The sequence below is a fragment of the Dasypus novemcinctus genome, chromosome 11, assembly GCF_030445035.2.
Source record: "Dasypus novemcinctus isolate mDasNov1 chromosome 11, mDasNov1.1.hap2, whole genome shotgun sequence".
Lineage (NCBI taxonomy): Eukaryota > Metazoa > Chordata > Mammalia > Cingulata > Dasypodidae > Dasypus > Dasypus novemcinctus.
The window spans coordinates 56,631,697-56,653,483 of record NC_080683.1 but is presented as its reverse complement, the minus strand read 5'-3'; the positions used below and the strand labels follow the sequence as shown (position 1 = coordinate 56,653,483).

General features: G+C 35.7%; 1 protein-coding gene across 1 annotated transcript in view; it reads left to right on the top strand.

Annotated features, from left to right (window-relative positions):
* ME1 (malic enzyme 1) overlaps positions 1 to 21,787 on the top strand; it is a 238,350-nt gene that overhangs the window by 92,628 nt on the left and 123,935 nt on the right. The window contains exon 5 of the mRNA XM_023589983.3: positions 4,059 to 4,220. Within this exon, the coding sequence (XP_023445751.1) occupies positions 4,059 to 4,220 (162 nt within the window). The remainder of the gene's footprint in view (positions 1 to 4,058; positions 4,221 to 21,787) is intronic.

The window sequence follows — 21,787 nt, the reverse complement described above, 5'->3', positions numbered from 1 at the left end:
TCCTAAACCCTAGAAGATCTTTTTTCTAGGCTGTTTCAGCCTGTCCTGTAGTTATTTTTCTGGAGAAGAAGACAGTTCCATGTCTTTCTAGCCCACCGTCTTCCCGAAAGTCCAGTAATGAATATCTTAATTCTATGAAGCATAAATATCTGGTTCCCCGAGAAAGATACTTATATTTTAACTAGGAATTTGGAGTGAATTTTAAAAATCAACATGTCAAAAGATGAAATAGTTCTGGAGTAGAAAGATATGACTAACATCTAGATATTAAGCAGCCTCCCTGCCTCTGGTTCTTCCGACTGACTGATCTCTGCATATTTAGCTTGTTAATTGCTAGCCCTTAGCCTCCTAGCCCTTAATGTGCCGTCTCTGATGTCTCTGATCTTAGCTATGCCCATTATTATGAGAAAAAGTAAGCCTAACATAGTGCCTAACACATAGTAGGCATTTAATTAATGATAGTTGTTGATTGTGGTAGAACACTGAACAGTAAACACATGGCCTGTACTGTGAGGTTGAAAGCACACATGAAACAAAGGCAGTCACTGACTGTGTTTGTCCGTGTGTGTTCTCAGTTTACGTAAAACACAGCAAGAGGGTGGAGATCCAGCCTGGGTCACGCCTTACTGCCATAGTCTGATGAAAAGCCCTAAAGCAGTCTAACCAAGTTATCTAATCAAAGGTCTCTTAATTAGATTTAATACAATCAAAGGTCCCCATACTGGGAGGAATGGATTAGTTCAAGAACATAAAATTTTACAGTGATTTACAAATTCAAACTGTCACATTATTTTAAAACGCTTTTTCAAAAAATTTTGAGACTGATGAAAATGTCAAGTAGCAACTCTGAGTTTAATTATCTTTTCTGGAAACTGGAAATGTTATTATGTATTCAGATCACAACCAAGTTATATGATATCAATCTTTTTAATTCCCTGTATTCTTGGAAAAATTATTTATAAGTCTATACAATTATCTCTTATACATTGTGGGGGTTAGGGGTGCAGTGACCCCATGATCTGAAAAATCTGCATAAAATTTTTGGCCCTCCCTTCTTCCCAGAGAAGAAGTCTGAATTTTTTCTTTCACTGTGGAGGACCAGGAACTTTGCCCAGTCTCTCTGCTTCCCAGGCTCTCTGGAAGTGGAGGATTGGTCTTCCTTTTTGATCACTTCTGTTATATCCTGTCCAGCCAGTAAGCACTGTCCCCTCAGTAGCCCTCCCCTCCTTTTCTCCTTACTTAGACTTGCTTCAGATGTTTCTAACGTGCAGTTTTTGCTTTGTTTTGTTTTGTTTTGTTTTTGAGGTACCAGGGCCAGGGATTGGACTCAGGACTTCATAAGTGGGAAGTTGTTGCTCAGCCACTGAGCCACGTCGGCTCCCCTGAGTTGTTTTTTTGTTTGTTTGCCTGTTGTTTGTTTTGTTTTTAGGAGGCACCAGGAACTGAACCTGGGACCTCCCCTGTGACAAATAGACGCTCAACCACTTGAGCCACATCTGCTCCCTAAAGTGTACTTTTTGTGGACCTCTCTCCATTCCCACCCCATCCAGGTGGGCGCTTGTGGGCTCGGATTCCTGATTCTGTTGCCACCCAAACCTTCCCTCTTCTCCTACTCAGCATTGTCTTTCTGAAACTGCCCCCTCCCAGAGCGAGTCCCTTTACCTTCACCCAGACTCTGGGCCTTGCGCATACTGAGTGCAGGCCGCACGCCCTGCACACCCCTCCCTCCGTCCTCCCTCTCTGCCCCTTTCCTCCTCTCCTGGCACCGAAAGGGAACATTGTTAGCTGCCCATACCCTGCCCACCCCAGCTGTCTCATTTCTTCTGCCTACCCACTCAAAACCACAATGGAGAGAGTCGCAATGTGGAAGGGATAACTGTGCAAACCAACTGGACTTTGTATAGGGAACATGTTCACAAAAGTGCATTTTCTCAGTGATATTTAAAAAACAAAGTTAATAGTTCTCTGCAGTTTTTGGTTAGCCTTCTTATCTTCATTCAGAGCTAACGAATCCAATGATATCAGGTTGCCTCCTCCAAAAGAACACAAGCAATTGATCTATTTAAAATTAGTCATGAGAAATTTTCCAAAGATGAGCTTTATAAATGTATAGAAATAATTCTTCACCCACCTCTCAAATGTATTTATTATTAACAGCTTTTCAAGAGATACATAATCTAGGTGACGAGGAAATTAAAGTGTCTCAATAGTTTATTTTTAAATATTTTCTGTAATATAATATAATGGAAAGAATATTGTACTAGGAATTAGACAGCTGGGTTCTTGTTAATTGAGTCATGTTACCTTAGGTAAATGGTTTTTGTTAATTGAGTCATGTTACCTTAGGTAAATTCTTTCATTTCTCTGCACTTTACTTCCTTAATTTATAAAACGAGAGGAATGAACTGAATTTTCTCTAAATTCCTTTTCAATTTTAAAATGCTATGACTTCATATACATTAGTCTTGATGATGATGATGATAATAATAGTTACTTTTTTTGAGAATTTGTAATGTACTAGGTTCTGTGATAAGTTATTTATATATTTTGATCTCATTTTATTGAGTCATAGTTTTATTCAATTTTTGTTTATTGATTGCTGACCATGTGCGAAATGCCATGCTAGGTGCTGATGTACAGGGGTGAGCAAAACAACTGGTTTCCAATTTTATTTAGCTGTGAGAGGTACATCATTCTCATTTTACAAATAAGTAACAGTGGCTTAAATTTATCACTTTAGGGAAGCGGACTTGGCCCAGTGGTTAGGGCATCCGTCTACCACATGGTAGGTCCATGGTTCAAACCCCGGGCCTCCTTGACCCGTGTGGAGCTGGCCCATGTGCAGTGCTGATGCGCGCAAGGAGTGCTGTACCATGCAGAAGTGTCCCCCGCGTAGGGGAGCCCCACGTGCAAGAAGTGCGCCCCGTAAGGAGAGCTGCCCAGCGGGAAAGAAAGTGCAGCCTGCCCAGGAATGGTGCCACACACACAGAGGGCTGATGCAACAAGATGGCGCAACAAAAAGAAACACAGATTCCTGTGCTGCGGAGAAAAACAAGAACACGCAGCAAAATGTACACAGAGAACAGACAGCTTGGGGGGGGGGCGGTTGGAGAGAAATAAAATCTTTAAAAAAAAAATTTATCACTTTACCCAATGTAAAACAATTGGCAGTTTTCCAAGACTCCCTGGATTTGAAGAATGTAGCACTTTGTAGAAAATTTAATAAATGTGTTTCACAAAACTGATCTTACTTAAATTCATATGATCATGGATCACAGAATAAAGTTGTTAGGTGCATTCTGATGATATTGAATTATATAGAACTAAAATTGCCCCATGATTATCAAAGGTTTGCTTTGCAAATATTAACGGTGATTAGAAATAAACTAAACAAAATTCATTATGTTTTGAATTGGCCAGACTGCTAAGTTTGAGGGCACAGTCCTTCACAAGGCCAAGACTACCCTCACTTCCAACACCACTTGAAAGTTTGAGAGGTTCCAAAACCCACTTGTCAGATTCAATAATTCCCTAGATGGACTCTCAGAACTCACCGAAACCTATCATCCTCACAGTTATGATGTATTACTGGGAAAGGACACAAATCAAATATCAGCCAAAGGAGGAGATGCTACAGCAGAATCTAGGAGTGTTCTAAACGTAAAGGTTCTGCTGTCCTCTTCCATGGAGTTAGGACGTGCTATCCTTCCAGGATTGGTGCGTGACATTATGCATGCACTTCATTATGTGGACGTGATTGTTTGATTGGCCACATTGGTGACTTCAGACACTTCTTTTATCTGCAACCTAGTTAAGCACATGCATGCATATTTTATATATATATATATATATATGAAAAATGAAGTTATTTCTTATGTCATATTATATTAGGCTGTGAAAAACAAATATATTTGGAAAAGGTTTTATGTGATAAGTATGGAAGGATGAGGTGAAGAAGCAAAATGTGTGTGTGTGTGAGTGTGTATTCAGAAATAGAGACGAGGAATTGTAACCCAGGTTTTTGCAAAAGTCTCTTAATGGACATTTTTTTCTTCTAGGCTATTGTGGTGACTGATGGAGAGCGTATTCTTGGCTTGGGAGACCTCGGCTGTAATGGAATGGGCATCCCTGTGGGTAAATTGGCTCTGTATACAGCTTGTGGAGGTATGAATCCACAGGAGTGTCTCCCTGTCATGCTGGATGTGGGAACGGAAAATGAGGTAAATCATTTAAATCCGTAAGACACCTATGCACCTTAAAAAAGGAGACTAATTCTTATTTTTTGAGTTTGTTCCAGGAACTTCATGAAATCCATTCTTTTCCATCTGCTTCCCCCTCTGTACTTAATTCCCCTGTCCTGCCCCAACCCTTATATGGACGTTACCCCTTCTCTTTTTCTTTTCCCTTCTCTATAAAGTGATTAATCTTTTATCAGCTTTATTAGTGTTTTTGTTATCCTTTGATGAGTATTTATATCATTAATCTCTAGAGTATATGGTTTACTTTAAAATCATAATCTCTTTAAAAAAAAATTTTTTTTTACACATAGAAACCAGCACCATAGAATTTAATAAATGTAATCAGTCTCAGATCTTGTTATAAAAGTGTATATTGAATCTGAGGTAGATGATTTGGGGTTTAGCATTTCTTATTCCTGCATCAATATTTTAGAATCTTAAAGTCATATATCAAGTAGTGAAAAAATTAATGCTTTTAGGATTAGTTACGGGTGATAGATATAAGAAATTAAAGATGGAATTTTCTGAAATAGAGATGTAAGATAATGGTCAATTAAGAATAAATCTTTTAAAAAAACAGTTGTGGGAAACAGATGTGGCTCACCCAGTTGGTCACCCCCACCTACCACACGGGAGGTCCCACGTTTGGGTCCCAGTGCCTCTGGAGAAGGCGAGCAAACCATGAGCAGATAGACAAGAAAACCATCTGGGGAAGGGGGAAGGATAAATAAAGAAAAATAAAGTGAGTAAATAATTAAAAACCTCATCAACAAAAAAAACCGATTGTTTATAAATGTCAGACCTAGATCCAGAATAGATATATCAAATAAGAATTTGATACTTTAACTGAATATTTACAATTTATACAATTGTTTTCTTTGTTCTTTTCCAAAATAATTTAAGGTATAACTTTTGATGTTAACATGAAATACAATTTTGCTCATGCAAATATAGTAACTTGGACAATTTCTATGCTTTAAATTACAAATACAAAGTTATAATATTTTACTTTAAACATGATTTGTCATTCAACTAGAGCCTTTAATTAAGAAATTGCATAACATGGACTTAGAGAAAGTTGTGTACTAATGAAACTATAACACTAGGACTCTTGTATTGATAGATTGTAAAATTAGTTTTATCAAAATTAGTTTCATAAGGGTAGTTCTTAAAATTGTTTAATTGCTCTTGAATTTCCTCACACTATCTCCATTTAGTGTTCCTTTCTTCTTTTGGTATCTTCTACTTTTATGTTATTCCATGTCTGTCTAATATCCTACTCCCTCACCTACCTGTTCATTAAATTTCTTACCTTGCCTTGTTACAGATCTGTCTTTTTTTTACTCTCTTACCGTTAATATATACTTGGTGCTTATTATATTTCAAGATTTTTCAAGCTGTTAAATCAGAAAATAATCTGAACCTATTGTTAAAGTGTTATGTGTTATTTCCAAAGTTTTTGCTACTGACAGACTTTCGGAGATTTTGCAAAAATCAAAATTAAGTGAATGATGGAATTTTAACTCTTAATTCTTTCACTTGAAAATGTCTTTTTAGTGAGGGAGAGCTTTCCAAAACTCCACAAATTCTGTTGTGTAGATTTAAGTCTGTTATTGAGTATGATCAATACTGAGTACCTTCTGTTTGTTAAGCCCTCAGTGAAACCAGGTAATACCAGTGTAAACAGTTTATAATCTTGCCAGTAAGATGCTGGTAATCTAGAAGATCTGAGAGATATGTAACTAGTTTCAACATGTATGAAATACTTTGATATAGATATTTGAAGAGCAGTTGGCAACCATTTCTTCCCCAATTACAATATATTCTTAAAGTATCTGACCTCACATTAGTAATTGTTGCTCAGTTATAATTTGTGTTTTTCCATAAATCATATACTAAAATTTTGATGGGGGATAATGTCTATTAGTAAATTATTTGTGCCTTTAAAAAAGATAATTAAAAAAATAAAAATATAGTTCAACTGTATCTCTAGTTTGAAGAAATTAAAAACAATCATTAGATTCTTCCAAGAGTTATTACATATGTCCACTGAATACATGTCTCTATCCTATCTGAAAATAATAGAAAGATATTGCAATCAAGTTATTCTGATTTTTCTTTGCTAAATATACAGATCACTGATACAATTGTTTATATATCAACTGATATATGGAAGTATATTTACTGAAAATTCAATGCAAAGGAAAGATTTGAAAAGTATATTTGTATTAGGTAGGATATAGAATTGTCTACTGAAGAAAACCAATAAATGCTGTAAATGTTTGTGTTTTTTTTTAATGTATTCTGGATACTATGCCTTTATCAAATAAATGATGTACGATTATTTTCTCCTTCTCTGTGGGTTGTCTTTTCACTTCCTTAATAGTGTTCTTTAGTAGACAAACGTTTTTAACTTTGATGAAATAAAATTTGCATAGTATTTCTTTTGTTGCTTGTGTTTTTGGTATTCTATCTAAGAAACTTTACCTAACCTAAGGTTATGATTTTACATCTGTATTTTCTTCTAAGAGTTTTATAGTTTTGGTTATTATATTAGGTCTTTGACGTGTGTGTGTGTGTATGTGTGTGTGTGTCCATGTGTCCATTTGCTGTGTGTTCTTATGCATCTGCTTGCATTATCAGGTGGCATCGGGAAACTGTTTCTTTTTGTTGCATCATCTTGCTGCATCACCTTTCCATGTGTGTGTGCTTCCACTCTTGGGCAGGCTGCGCTTTTTTTTTTATGCGGGGCAGCTCTCCTTGCAGGGTGCACTCCTTGTGCATGCGGCACCCCTACACAGGGACACCACTGCATGGCACGGCACTCCTTGTGCATGGCAACACTGCGCATGGGCCAGCTCACCACTCGGGTCAGGAGGCCCTGGGTATCGAACCCTGGACCCTTCATATAGTAGGCGGATGCTCTATCAATTGAGCCACGTCCACGTCCCTAATTCATTTTGAATTAATTTTTATATATAATGTGAGATAGGGGTCAAATTTTGTTCTTTTGTGGAGATGGATATTCAGTTCTCCCAGTACCATTAGTTGAAAAGACTATTTTTTCCTCAGTGAATGATCTTTGCACCCCTTTATGAAATCAGTTGACCTAGACATATAGGTTTATCTCTGGATGTTTTTGTAAGTGGGTGTTTTAATTTGCCAACTGCTATGAGAAACCACACACTGATTGACTTAAACAACAAGATTTTATTGGCTCACATTTTGGAGGCTAGAAGTCCAAAATCAAGATACCTGAAGGACATGCCTTCTCTGAAGTCTGTGGCATTCTGGTTGTGGCTTGCTGGAAATCAGTCACTGTCTCTCTCACGTGGTGATCTTTATTTTTCTGTAACCTCCTGTGGTTTAACTTCCATGTCCAAATTTCCTTTATTTGTAAGGACACCAGTGCATGAATTAAGTCCCACACTTATTCAGTGTAGCCTCGTCTTAATAGAATCTTCAAAGAGCCTATACACAATTGAGTCTGCACTCAAAGGACCAGAGGTTAGGATGTGAAGATCCCATTTACCAGTGAACTCACACTCACAGGACCAAGGATTTGGATATGAACATGTCTTTGTAGTAGAACATGATTCAGTCTACCACAGTGGGGTATTGAATCCTCCAGCGCTTATTGTTTGTCTTTCTCCCTTCAATTCTGTCAGTTTTTGCTTTATGTGATTTCGGACTCTGATATGTAGAAATTTTCTTTCATGTTTAACAATATAGATGCAGGTTGCCTTCTGTTCAGTTCTACCATTTCTTATCTTCCTTAAAGATGAGGAAACTTAAATGGCATAGTAGAAGTAAAATGTGCATTATAAATCATAAAGAGCAGAATTACTACAGAAAAGCAGATTGGTAGAGAGTAAGACAAAGCTGTGAAAACTTCAGATAAGGCAGAAAGGGGAGCAGATGTAGCCCAGGTTCAATCTTGGTACCTCCTAAAAAAAAAACCCGAAAAACCAACTGTCATTGGGCAGCAGATGTAGCTCAGTGGTTGAATACCTGCTTCCCAGGTATGAGGTCCTGGGTTCAATCCCTGGTACCTCCTTAAAAAAATAAGGCAGGAAAAAGGAGATACATTTTTTTTTTTTAAAGGGAGTGAGGAGGGAAAGATATAAAACTATAGATATAAAATATAGGAAATGGAGATCCAGCATCAAAAATATTGTAATAGGAAATAAAAAGTTTATTGAAAGAAACCTTTATCTAAATAAAAACTAAATTTTCTGATCAAGAAGGCTTATTAAATTTCAGATAAAGTAACAAAAAAGGATCTGCACATAGATATAGCCTACTGAAATTGTTCCCATTTCTAGAATAAAAATAAACGACTTCACACCCTTGTATAATAAATATTGCCAGATAACACTAAAACCATTTTAATATAGAAATTATTTTACATAATTAAAAATATTTTTTAATTACAAAGCAGTAATGTAACTGCTAAGAGCAGCTTGTTAAGATGGATGAACATGATTTAAGTCCTGTCTTTTAAGTTGTGACTTTTGGAAAGTTGCTTAAACTTTCTAAATGTCAATTTGCTTCATCTTAAAGTCAAGATGATAGTATGGGGCACTTAGCATTGTTGTGAGAATTAAATGAGATAGTTGTGGAGTATCCATCACAGTACCTGCCACATGTCAAATATTCAATAACAAGTGACTATTAGTATCATCTTTTATTAAGTTTTTAAAAGAAAATATTTAACATTGAAAGTAATTCAGGGGAACAGAGGTAGCTTAAGTGGTTGAGCACCTGCTTCCCATGTACGACATCCTGGTTTCGATCCCTGGTACTTCCTAAAAAACAAAGCAAAATAAAAAACCCCAAATAAAAAAAAATAATAATCCAGTAAAGTCATCCTTGCCTGTTTGAAAAAAAAATTTTAGTAATAATAAAATGGTTCTAATACCACAGATGAGTCCAAATAATACTTGTAAGTAGAGGGGAGAAGGTGGGAAGACATCTCATTTTCTCAGTCTGAGAGAAACTCAGACTGTTTTATTCTGGTTAATAATTGTAGAAATACAATTCAAGTATTTCTTTTTAAAATATGAAGGTAATCACTAGTAGCTTGCTTACCTAGGGATATATATAGAAAAATGTAGCAAATAGATACTAAACACACGTACTCCAAATAGGAAAAGGTAAGTGATAAGGAAAATAGCAGGACATTATCTTAAAATACAGTAAAGACTAAACATCATCAGCTATGATTCATTTATTCAATAAGAATATTAAGTGACCATGCAAAAAGGAAAATAGGTCACAATTTTAAGGTTCTATTAAGTAGTGTTAAATAGAATTTGATTTTAGGTTCAGGTATGATTATGGCCTTGATCATATGAACTTTTAGGGAACTGTAGTTCCTGTGCTATAAAAACTGTCCCATAGCATATAGGTGATAGCTTCACATTTCATTTTACAAAAAGTGTATCCTTGATATCCAAACCTGATTTCAAAAACACATGATGAAAAGATAGCTAATTCGTCTCATGTTTACCAATGCTTGGTGCTTCTCTACTTACTAGCTGTGTAATCTTGAAAAAAGTTATTTAACCTCTCTGTGGTACAGTTTCCTTATATAAAATGAAGCTAATGGTGTCTACCTCATAGAGTGATAATTTATGCACTTAGCTTGCTTAGATTGTGACTGACATATTGTAAGCACTTAGTAAATGTTAACTTAAGTGGATATATAATGGATATATATGTAGAAGTTTAAATCTTTTTAAAATATTGGCAGAATTATGCCGAATATTTTTTGAATGTAAAAAACCTGTCTACTCAAATCAATAAAACATATAATTAATGGTTATACTTTAGAGGCATTCTTAGGTTACCTATTAACACCACAATTCTTATTCATTGTTCAGAAAGTGCTCACCTCTTGCATTAAGACAAGAAAAGCAAATGGTATAAATGGACTGAAAAGAAAAGACAAAATTATTATTTATAGGTATGTAATTACAGATGAAACCCAAGAAAATCAGCTAAAAATATGCTATGACCAAATTAGAGAGCGCCATAAAGTGGCTGCCTATAAAGTAAAATACACTCACAGCTATCCTATGTACTTGCAGTAACCACTTTACAAAAATTATCTCATTCACGGTAGCAACAGTATTTCATTTCGCTAAGCACAGAAATTATAGTGTTTTATTTGGTTCATCAGAAGAATGATTTTTTTGAAAGGACATGTATCAGCCTTGTACTTTCCCCAAGCTAGTAGCGATGCATTTTATTTATTAAGCAAAATATATTTTCATCTTTGTCTCAACTTTCTCATAATTTTATTGCCTTTTGGGCCACATGTAAACTATTTTTCATTAACAATATAAGAGTTAAGGTTTCAGAGTAAGATTAGAAGTCATTTCACATTCTGCATTAAATTTTCTTCTGCTTAAAAGTGACAGAAATGCTCCAATTCATGACTTCCTGTTGTGAATTACTGGGGTTCAAAATAGGCAAGTAATATTCTAATATGTAACCCATCTAAGTTTTTAGTGGTCATTTTTAATTAATGTGTAAAGGATATTAGCAAAATATTTGGAATGTACAGATTTGGCATCTCTCCATATTTTTCTTTTATTTGTTCTGACATTTTACTCATTTTATTAGTTCTGACTCCTGCTTTACTGAGAAGATAAGGAGAAAAGCTCAATTAACTATAATGTGACCAAGTCAATGGATATGTGTAAAATGTAGTGATGTTTATAATGTTGCCACATTTTCAAATGTGGAAAACTGCTTTTTAGTTATAACATTCCCATAATATTACTTTTAATCTCATCCCTTTTCTGAATCTCTTTTCTTTTACACTTCATAATAAAAATATAAAAATTAATTAGTAAAATCGTTTAGTTTCTTATCCAGCATAGCCTAGCAAACTTTAAGGAATAGCAGAACCTTTTTAAAATAGAAGTTACAAAGATTTTACTCTCTCTATTGAGTTAAATAGCAATAAAAATAGAAAAGCAATTAATAAGTAGTTAATAAGACAGTCCTTATTTGCTAGAAAGCTGTGCTTCCCTGTCTTAAATCTCTGCAGCTTTCAATTAAAGGAATTTTAAAAAAAGAAAAACATTGTAATTGAGCTCCAGAACTGCTTGGCTAAATAATACTATTTTTCTTTAATTAAATAACACAAAATCATTAATTTAGGTAGAGTGTTTGTATTTTCAACTATTGTTTCACAGTCCATATTTACTTTAATTTACTTGGGAAACAGTTAATGTTTAAAATATATTTTTGTTGCCTAGAATGAATTTTCTTTAGTTGTCCCTTAAGAGCATGGAATGCTTAATTTCTTTCATTGTTGTAAAATCTTTTTATAGAAATTAGATTTATTATTTGTCAATTTTTCCTTATGAAAGTGGTGAATATTTAGGCTTTATATTTGACTAAAAATAAATGAGTAGGTGATCAGTAGGCCCCTTCCCCATTTGGACATTATTAAGTCTTAAATTGAAGAATTGGATCAGGTATTGCACGGTCAGCCTTTAAGAAGACATATATATACAATATGAATAGGAGAAATTTGTCTCTGAATAGTTATTCTTTTTTGTTAAACCATTGCTCCAGTGGTCAGCTTTTCTGTTTCTAGTGTTTTTTATTTAAAAATTTTACTGAAGTATATCATTCATACATGCACATACGTAAACAATAAGTGTATAGTGAAAGTGTGAACTTACAAAACAAACATGCTTGTCATCAAACAGAGCTCCCATACCCCATCCCACCACCAACACCTTGCATTTTTGTAGAACATTTGTTACAAACTATGAAAGAACATCAAAATATTACTACTAACTATAGCCCATATCTCACATTTGTTATATTTTTCCCCAGCCACCCAATTATCAGCACCCCTTTATTATTACTGTATATTTGTTGTAGTTCATGAGAGAATGTTCTCATCTTTGCCCTGTTAACCCAGTCCATCTTCCACCACAGGTTACCTGTGTTATACTGTCCCATGCTTTGAACAGTCCATTCAACGTGTACACTCAGTGGCTCTCCTTTTTCCTCATAGACTTGTATTGGCATCACCTCAGTAAATCTTAGAACATTTTCATTACTCCAAAAGGAAAAATCCCATACCATCTTATACCCCCTATTGTTATCCCTTAGAATTTATACTACTTTGCTTTTGCTGCAGAAACATTACACTGGTACTATTAATTATCATCCATAAGTTACATTTGTTGTAATTTTCCCACGTATCACCATGTTCTTTTTTTAAAGCTGGTTTATCGAGATAATAGTCACATACTACATAGTCTATCCAAAGTGTATAATCAATAGCTTTTAGTATAATCACAGTGTTGTGCATTCATCTTAACATTTTGTAAATTATATTTATACTGTTAACCACAATCTTCATCCACTACTGAAATCACTATTTTATCCATTCCCTTCATTATTCTTAAGATTCCTTTCAGTTAACATTTATATCCACAGATTGCCTGTTTCAGCCACAAACACATTTATAAGCTATAAGGTGTTACTATCAACACTATCCATCTCCATATTTTAACAAAAAAATTCTGCACACATTAAGCATCAGCTCCCATTCTCAACCCATGTTCAATCTCCTAGTAATCTATACTCTAGAATTTACCTTTGTGAGTTTAATCATCATATTTAGTTCATATTATTGAGACCATATGCTATTTGTCCTTTTGTGTCTATCTTATTTCACTTAACATAATACCCTCGAGGTTCATACATATTGACTTATGCATACTGATTTCATTTTTCTTAACAGCTGAATAGTACTCATGTACATATACCACATTTTGTTTATTCATTCATTGGTTGATGGACACTTGGGCTGGTGATATATTTTAGCAATTGTGAATAATACTGCTGTAAAAATCAGTGTGCACTGTTAGTTCACATCCTTGCTTTCAGTTCTTCTGAAGATATTCCTAGTAACAGATTGCTAAATCTTATGACAGTTATATATTCAGCTTCTTTAGGTGCTGCCAAACTTTCTTCCACAGAGGCTGCACCATTTTACATTCCCACCATCAATGAAGGAGTGTTACTATTTCTCCACATCCCCTCCAGCACTCGTAGTTTCTGTTACTTTAATAATGGCCATTCTATCAGCTATGAAATGGTGTTTCATTGTAGTTTTGATCTGCATTTCCCTAATAGCTAGTGATATTGAATATTTTTTCATGTGCCTTTTGGACATTTGTATTTCCTCTTGGAGAAATGTCTATTCAAGTCTTATCCCTGTTTTTAAATTGGGTTGCTTGACTTTTTAACATTGAGTTGTAAGATCTCTTTATATAACATGGATAGCAAATAGTTATCAGATATGTGGTTTCCAAATATTTTCTTCCATTGACTAGGTTGACTTTTTTACTTTCTTGACAGTTGTTTCAGGAACAGAAGTGTTTCATTTTGAGGAGGTCCCGTTTATCTATTTTTTCTTTTGTTGCTAATGCTTTATTTGTAAAGTTTAAGAAACTACTGCCTTTCACAAGACCTTGACGATTTTTCTGTACATTTTCTTCAAGGCATTTTATGGTTGTAGCTTTTATATTTAGGTCCTTGATCCATTTTGTGTTGATTTTTGTATAAGATACTTATACAAGGGGTCTTCTTTCTTTTGTTTGGATATGGAATGAGTTTTGTAGTTTTCCTGTTCATTCTTTTTTTTTTTCTTTTTCTTTTTTTTTTTAAAGAGTTATTTATTTATTTAATTTCCCCCCCTCCCCTGGTTGTCTGTTCTTGGTGTCTATTTGCTGCGTCTTGTTTCTTTGTCCGCTTCTGTTGTCGTCAGCGGCACGGGAAGTGTGGGCGGCGCCATTCCTGGGCAGGCTGCTCTTTCTTTTCACGCTGGGCGGCTTTCCTCACGGGCGCACTCCTTGCGCGTGGGGCTCCCCCACGCGGGGGACACCCTTGCGTGGCACGGCACTCCTTGCGCGCATCAGCACTGCGCATGGCCAGCTCCACACGGGTCAAGGAGGTCCGGGGTTTGAACCGCGGACCTCCTATATGGTAGACGGACGCCCTAACCACTGGGCCAAAGTCCGTTCCCTCCTGTTCATTCTTTTGAAAGAGCTTGAACAAGATTGGTATTAGGTCATGTTTGAATGATTGGTGTAATTCATCTGTGAAGTGATCTGGTCCTGGGCTTTTCATTTTTGGGAAAATTTTCATAACTGTTTCAATCTCTTTACTCATGATGCGTTTGTTTAGATCTTCTGTTTCTTCTAGGGTTAGTTAGGTTGTTCATGTGTTTCTTGGAATTTGTGCATTTCTTCTATGTGTTTTTTGGCATACAGACGTTTATAGTATCCTCTTACAGTCTTTCTTATTTCTGTGGGAACATTGGTAATGTCCCCCCTCTCATTTTATTTATTTGCATCTTCTCTTTTTTTTTTTTTGGTCAGTCTAGCTAAGAATTTGTTTATTTTGTTGACTTCAAAGAACCAATTTTTAGTTTTGTTGATTCTATTTAGTTATTGTTCTCAATTTCATTTATTTCTGCTCTGATCTTTATTATTTCTTTCCTTCAACTTGATTTAGGTTTAGTTTGCTATTTTTCTAGTTCTCCTGGTGTGCAGTTAGGTCTGTGATTTTTTTCTCGTTCTTTTTTAATGTAAGCATTGAGGGATAAATTTCCCTTTCAACACTGCCTTTGCTGTATTCCATAGGTTTTTTTTAAGCAGTTTTATTGATATATATTCACATATCACATGATCTATCCAAAGTGTACAACGAATTGCTTCTACTATAATCACAATGTTGTGCATTCATCAGCACAAAAAAATTTAGAATAATTTCATTACTTCATAAAGAAAAGCTCCACACTCCTTAGCAGTATCCTCTCAACTATTCTATCTTTCCCAGTCCTATATAACAACTAATCTGATTCCATCTTTATAAAGTGACTTATGTTTACATTTTATGTAAATGAAATTACTAATATACAGTATGTTGGACCTTGTGTCTGGTTTCTTTCAGTCAGTATAATGGGTTATATTTTTCCCTGATATTAACCTCTTGTAACATTAACCTACATTTGTTCAGTTTCAAAGAAAAACAGCCTCATATAAGCAATATCACCCATATTCATATTTCACATGAGATTTAATTATGCTATACCATCCCATGTTATATTTTTTTAGCTTTCCTTCTAGTAATATACAGGACCTCCGACTTTCCATTTCAGAAACACTGAGATACCAGTTTATAGCACTGCTAGTTACAAACACTACATTATGCTTTCACCTTTCTATTCATTTCCAGAGATTAACAAACACACTTTTTACCAATTCTGCACAGGTTAATCCTCCTCAACTTTCCATTCTCTAATCTCGTTCTATTTTCTAGTGACTTATATTCCATGAGTTTACACAATATATTTAGTTCAAAAGAGCACAGTCATACAGTATTTGTCCTGTTGCATCTGGCAAGCTTTACCCAACCTTGGGTGTAATGCTCTATAAATGTCTGTTAGGTCTAGTTAATTTATGATGTTATTCAGGCTCTCTCCTTCTTTATAAATCTTCTGTCCAGATGTTTTAGCCAATGCTGAGAGTAGTTATTAAAGTTTTCAACTATTATCATAGAGACATCTATTTCTCTCTTCAGTTTTGCCAGCGTCTACCTCATGTATCTTGGGGCACCCATGTTTGGTGCATAAATATTTATTATAGTTACTTCTTTCTGGTAAATTGCTCTTTTATTTTTATATATAGTAACCTTATTCATCTCTTATAATAGTTTGCATTTAAAATCTGTTACATCTGATGTTAGTATCACTGCTGCAGATTTTTTGGGGTTACTATATGCGTGGAATATCTTTTTCCAACCTTTTACTTTCAACCTGATTATGTGTTTGCATCTAAGGTGAGTCTCTTGTAGACAGCCTATAGATTGCTCATATTTTTTTCCATTGTATCAGTGTATGTGTTTTGATTTCAGAATTCAAATCCATTAATGTTCAATATTGTTAATGTAAAGGCATTACTTACCTTGTCCATTTTATCCTTTGGCATTCCATTGTCATATCTTACTGTTGTCTGTCTTTTTACCCTTTAAGTTACCCTTACTAATATTCTTCATTTCTATACTCTTTTCCAAGTCTTTCACTCATGCTTTTTCCTTTCAGGCTTAACACTCCCTTTAGTATTGCTTATAAATCTGGTATTTTGGTAACATACTTGCAGTTTTTGGCTGTGAAGACTTGAAACTCACCTCATTTTTTTAAAAAAATTACTTTTAAAGATGGTTTAGATTACATAAATGTTACATCAAAAATTTGGGGGATTTCCATATACTGCACCCTCTCCCCCTCCCACACTTTCCCCCATTAACAACATCTTTCATTAGTGTGCTGCATTTGTTAAGATTGATGAACACGTATTGAAATAATTTTGCTAGCCATGGTCTATAGTTTACTTTATGGTTTACACTTTGCACAGTACAATTTTGTAGAATTTGACAAAATGTATAATGGCCTGTATCTGTCAAGGTAGTATCATGCAGAACAATTCCAATATCCATAAAATGCCTCATGTTTCACCTATTCTTCCCTCTCCCTCCCCTCAGAATCTCTAGTGATTACTGTCTTTATATCAATGTACAGGTTCTTCTGTTACTAGAATAGTAAGTCTACTTTAGTCCATAATTGCATTCTCACCTTATGTTTTGTCTGTTCCTTAATTTTGAGGGTTTTGTCATCCTCATTTTTGAAGGACAGTTTTGCCAGATAAGAATTCTCAGCTGGCAGTTTTCTCTTGCAAGACCTTAAATACATCATACCGCTGCTTTCTCATCACCCTGGTTTCTGATGAGAGATCAGCACTTATTCTAATCAAGCTTCCCTTGTATGAGGTGAATTCCTTATCTCTTGCTGCTTATAGAATCCTCCCTTTATCTCTGGTAGTTGTCATTCTGAATAGTAAGTGTCTTGGAATAAGTCTCTTCAGAGTTATTCTGTTTGGGGTGTATTGTCCTGTTTTGATTTTGATATTTATGTCTTTCATAAGGGTTGAGTGCTTTTGGTCATTATTTCCTCATTCTTTCTGCCCCTTTTCTTCTGGGACACCAGTAAGCCATATATTTGTGTGTTTCACATTGTCATCAATTCCCAGGGACCCTGTTACATTTTTTCCATTCTTTTCTTTTTGTTCTCCTCTTTTCAGGTTCAAATGCTTAATCCTCCAATTCACTAATTCTGTCTTCTATCAATTCAAATCTGCTATTATATTCCTGTAATGTATGTCAAGTTGTTCTTTATGCTCAAGAGTGTCTTATTAATATCCCTTATCTTTTTAGTCACATTTTCCTTCAATTCCTTAAGTAGATTTGGAAGATTTATGTGATTATCATTGATTGGTTGTCTTAAATTCTCTGTCTCATCAGGATTTTTAGTTTATCCATTGGCTGGCCATCTCTTTCAGTTCCTTAGTATAGCTTGTAATTTTTTGCTGATGTCTAGGCATCTGAATATGTTGATGAATTTACTCTAACAATTTCTCTCTCATCTAGTGTTTTTTTATTTTTTTATGTGTGTGTGTGGCTCTTCTTTGATTTTTGGTTCATCTTATTCTGAGTCTTTAAAATTCCCTGCTTAAATTATCAAAATAGAGAAGGGCAGCACATGTAGCTCAGTGGTTGAGCATGTGCTTCAGATTTACAAGTTCCAGATTCAATCCCCAGTACCTCCTTTTTTTAAAGAGTAGAGTAGAGTAGAATAGGGCAGGGACACACTAATGGTGTGCAGATAGCTCTGCGGGAATGGGATGAGAGACTCATAATAGTGGTTTTTCTCCTTGCAGTTTCCTGGCCAGGCAGCATATGGTGATCTTCAGCCAATCTTTCCATGGAAGTGTGTCTTTCAACCTCCACTTGCCTGTGATTCTGGTCTGGCTAGAGCTAAGATTCATTGCAGGCTCTGCTGGCCAAATTCACTGAAAAGAAATCACTATCTGCCCTTTGCCACTCCCTCCCTCTTCCAAAGAAGGAAATTGTCTGTTTCCCTCTCCATTGGCTGCAGTAAGTCCCTGGTTTTATCTAGGTTGTTCACTTTGAAGGTGGGGTGTGTGTGCCATTCCCGCCTGTGGTATTAGCAACTCATAGTTTTCATTTTGGCTTCTTTGTCTCTTTGTCCTTCTCCCTTCTAGAGGACACACAGCACTCTACTGCTCTGCAGATCCTCAGCACAGAGCCCCTGGACAGCATTTTGCTGTTCCCTCCATTGTTTTGGTGAGAGAGTTGAGCCCTGCCTACCTATTCTGATGCCATCTTCCCAGAAGTTCTGTTTCTAGTTTTTTTAAAATCTGTACGTCTGGAATCCCGAGTGGAAGTTGAGCCTGCAAAGTGAAGACTGCTCCTTCCTATTTTGAATATTCTCCTTTTTATTCTATAAAATGCGCTTCACCTTTGGCTCGAATCATCCATGTTGGAGAGGAACTGAGTAAAAGAAATATGTTATAGATTTTTTTGCTGAATATATCTGCCGTTTATCTTCTTGCCCCCACACAGCAGCTAGTATTGGTATTCCAGAGTGGCTTATTTGTTTTCTGATGCTGCTGCCATAGCAAATTATCAGTACCTTACTCACTTAAAGCAATAGAAATTTGTCTTGCAGTTTTGTAGGTCAGAAGTTTAATATTAAGCTAAAATCAAGCTGTAAGGTCTGCATTCCTTTCTGGGTACATTAGCAAATAAGCTGTTTTCTTGTGTTTACTGGCTTCCAGGGGCTGCACACATTGACTTTCTCCATCTTTAAAGCCAGCAATGTAGCCTCTCTCTGACCCAGTTTCTGCCATCACAGCTCTCTCTGACTGTAGCCAGGATTGGGTCTTCACTTTTAATGACTCATGACAACATTAGACCCACCTGGATAGTCCAGCATAATCTCCCCATCTCAAGATCCTAACCGTAATCAAATCTGCAAGCTTCCTCTGCATTACAAAGTAATGTATACCCAGGTTCCAGGAATTAGACCCGGATAACTTTAGGCACTTTCATTCTATCTACCACATGAACCCAACTAGAATGCCATCATTTCTCCCTTAAGCTTTGCTTACTTTTTACTTTTCCCTTCCATTTTATGGGGATTCCTTGTCACTTCAAACAAATGACCTTTTGTTGTAATGAGTGACAATCATACTAAGGCTAAGGGAGAGAAGAAAGTCTCTTATTTCCCAAGCTTTGAAGTTTCATGTTCTTCCTTTTCTGTGGTCTCCGTTAGCCTTCTTCCTTTCTAAATTAGAAGGTGATGGTGAATTTTTTTCAAGAATTCCCTTACCTGTTTTCTGAAACATTTCAGTATGCTTTGGGAAAGAGAATTATATCTTTCTACTCTTTCTGCACTATAACTAGCAGGAACTCCTTGAATTTCTGATACGTTTTAGAAATACCCACCATATAAACTAAGATAGTAAAACTATCTACATGAGAAAGTACTACGGTGGGAAGAGGGAGAATAGTTTTATTTTAACTTAATGTAAGTTTGAAAGGAGTCATTCCCAACATATATTCAAAGGACCAACCACTTCAGAATTATCAGGGGCATGTGTTAAGAATCCACGGTCCCATTCCAGACTGACCGAATAAAATTTTTAATCATTTTATTTCTAACAATTCTAAACAATAATTCCAGTTCATGTGCATGCTAATGTTTGAAAAATATTACTTTAGACTCTTGACTTAATGTTGTTGTTAGTTTGCTTAATCTAATTGTTTACATTAGCCTGCAAAACAACAAAAACTGTACATTATTTCTTTACAGGATTTGATTTTGTATTTTGAATATAAATAGTAAATAGCATCAAAGAAAAATATTTTCTGTAGATTATAAATAAAATTTTAAAATAAGTACTAAAATGTGGAATATATACTGCATTATGTCAGGAAAACATATTTATGTTCTTTAACTCTGATGAACACTTTCAAGTCAATAAGAAAATGTCAGATGTCTAGTATATATTGCCTGAAGACATGTGGAAACAGTTAAATGTAAAAGTAAAAATGGCCAATGAATTTATGAAAAATGTTCTGCACTATTCGATTATAAATACAAATTAATAAATACTAATAGGTGACCTTTTTTGCCCATCTATTATATATATGTGTAAACGTAATACTCTTACCTGAGGCATCAATGAATTATGCATACTTATACCCATTCAGGGGAATTTTATTTTGTATATATTCTCTAGGTGGGCAGAGTTCAAATGTTGAATATAAGTTTTAAAATTTCATCTGATAACATGAACATTTTTTACAATATATTCTTACAGAAAGGGGTTATAAAACAGTGTAAGATATCCAGAATTTGGGCCAATAGTATTATCATGTATATACATATAGAAAAGGGAAAGTGGTTGTGGCTCAAGTGATGGAGTTTCCACCTGCCATTTGGGAGGACCTGGGTTCGATCCCTATGGCTTCCTGGTGAAAAAGAAGAAGAGAAAGCATGCCCATGAGGCAAACCAGTTGCCTGAGTGAGCACCCGTGTGGTGAGCCAGTGCCCCTTGCAAGTGAATCACGCAGCAAGATAATGACTATCAGAAGAGAGGCAAGGGGACAGTCAAGGTGAAGTGCAGCAGAGAACAGGAACTGAGGTGGTGCAATTGACAGGGAACCTCTCTCCCCTTCAGAGGTCTCCAGGATTGAATCCTGATGAATCCTAGGAGAGAGAAAATGAGAAGAAAAGACTACACAGACAGCAAAAGCAGCAGGGCGGGAGGAGGGGAAGGGGGGGATAAATAAATAAATCTTAAAAGAAGAGAAAAGAAAAGAACCTAGAAGGATATGCAGCAGGATTAATGGTAGGAATTCTAAATGAGTAGAGATTTATTACTATTGATTTTAATTTTAATTTTCATTTTTCTCAAATATTTCTAATAGGCAAATATTACCTTTGCAATGATAGAAAGCAAAATAGCTACATTCAGAAAGTAATATTTAATTCTTAGAAATTTTAGAGTGGAAAGGTAGAAATGTGAGATTCAAGAACAAAGTGAAAGAGTTGATAATGATTACCACTAGCTTCAAGCAAACAAGTGTTTAGATATAAATCCCTAAAAGTCCAGATTGATATACTGTTGATAAATGAAATAAATACTAAAATTTTACTAGCATTCACCCTCTCTCCTTTTTTTTTTAAAAGATTTATTTATTTATTTATTTATCTTCTCCCCCCCCCCCCACCCCATTGTCTGTTCTCTGTGTCTGTTTGCTACATCTTCTTTGTCAGCTTCTGTTGTTGTCAGCGGCACAGGAATCTGTGTTTCTTTTTGTTACATCATCTTGTGTCAGCTCTCCGTGTGTGCAGCACCATTCCTGGGCAGGCTGCACTTCCTTTCGCACTGGGTGGCTCTCCTTACGGGACACACTCCTTGCGAGTGGGGCTCGCCTATGCGGGGGACACCCCTGCGTGGCAGGGCGCTCCTTGTGCGCATCAGCACTGCGCGTGGGCCGGCTCCACACGGGTCAAGGAGGCCCGGGGTTTGAACCATGGACCTCCCATGTGGTAGAGGACGCCCTAACCACTGGGCCAA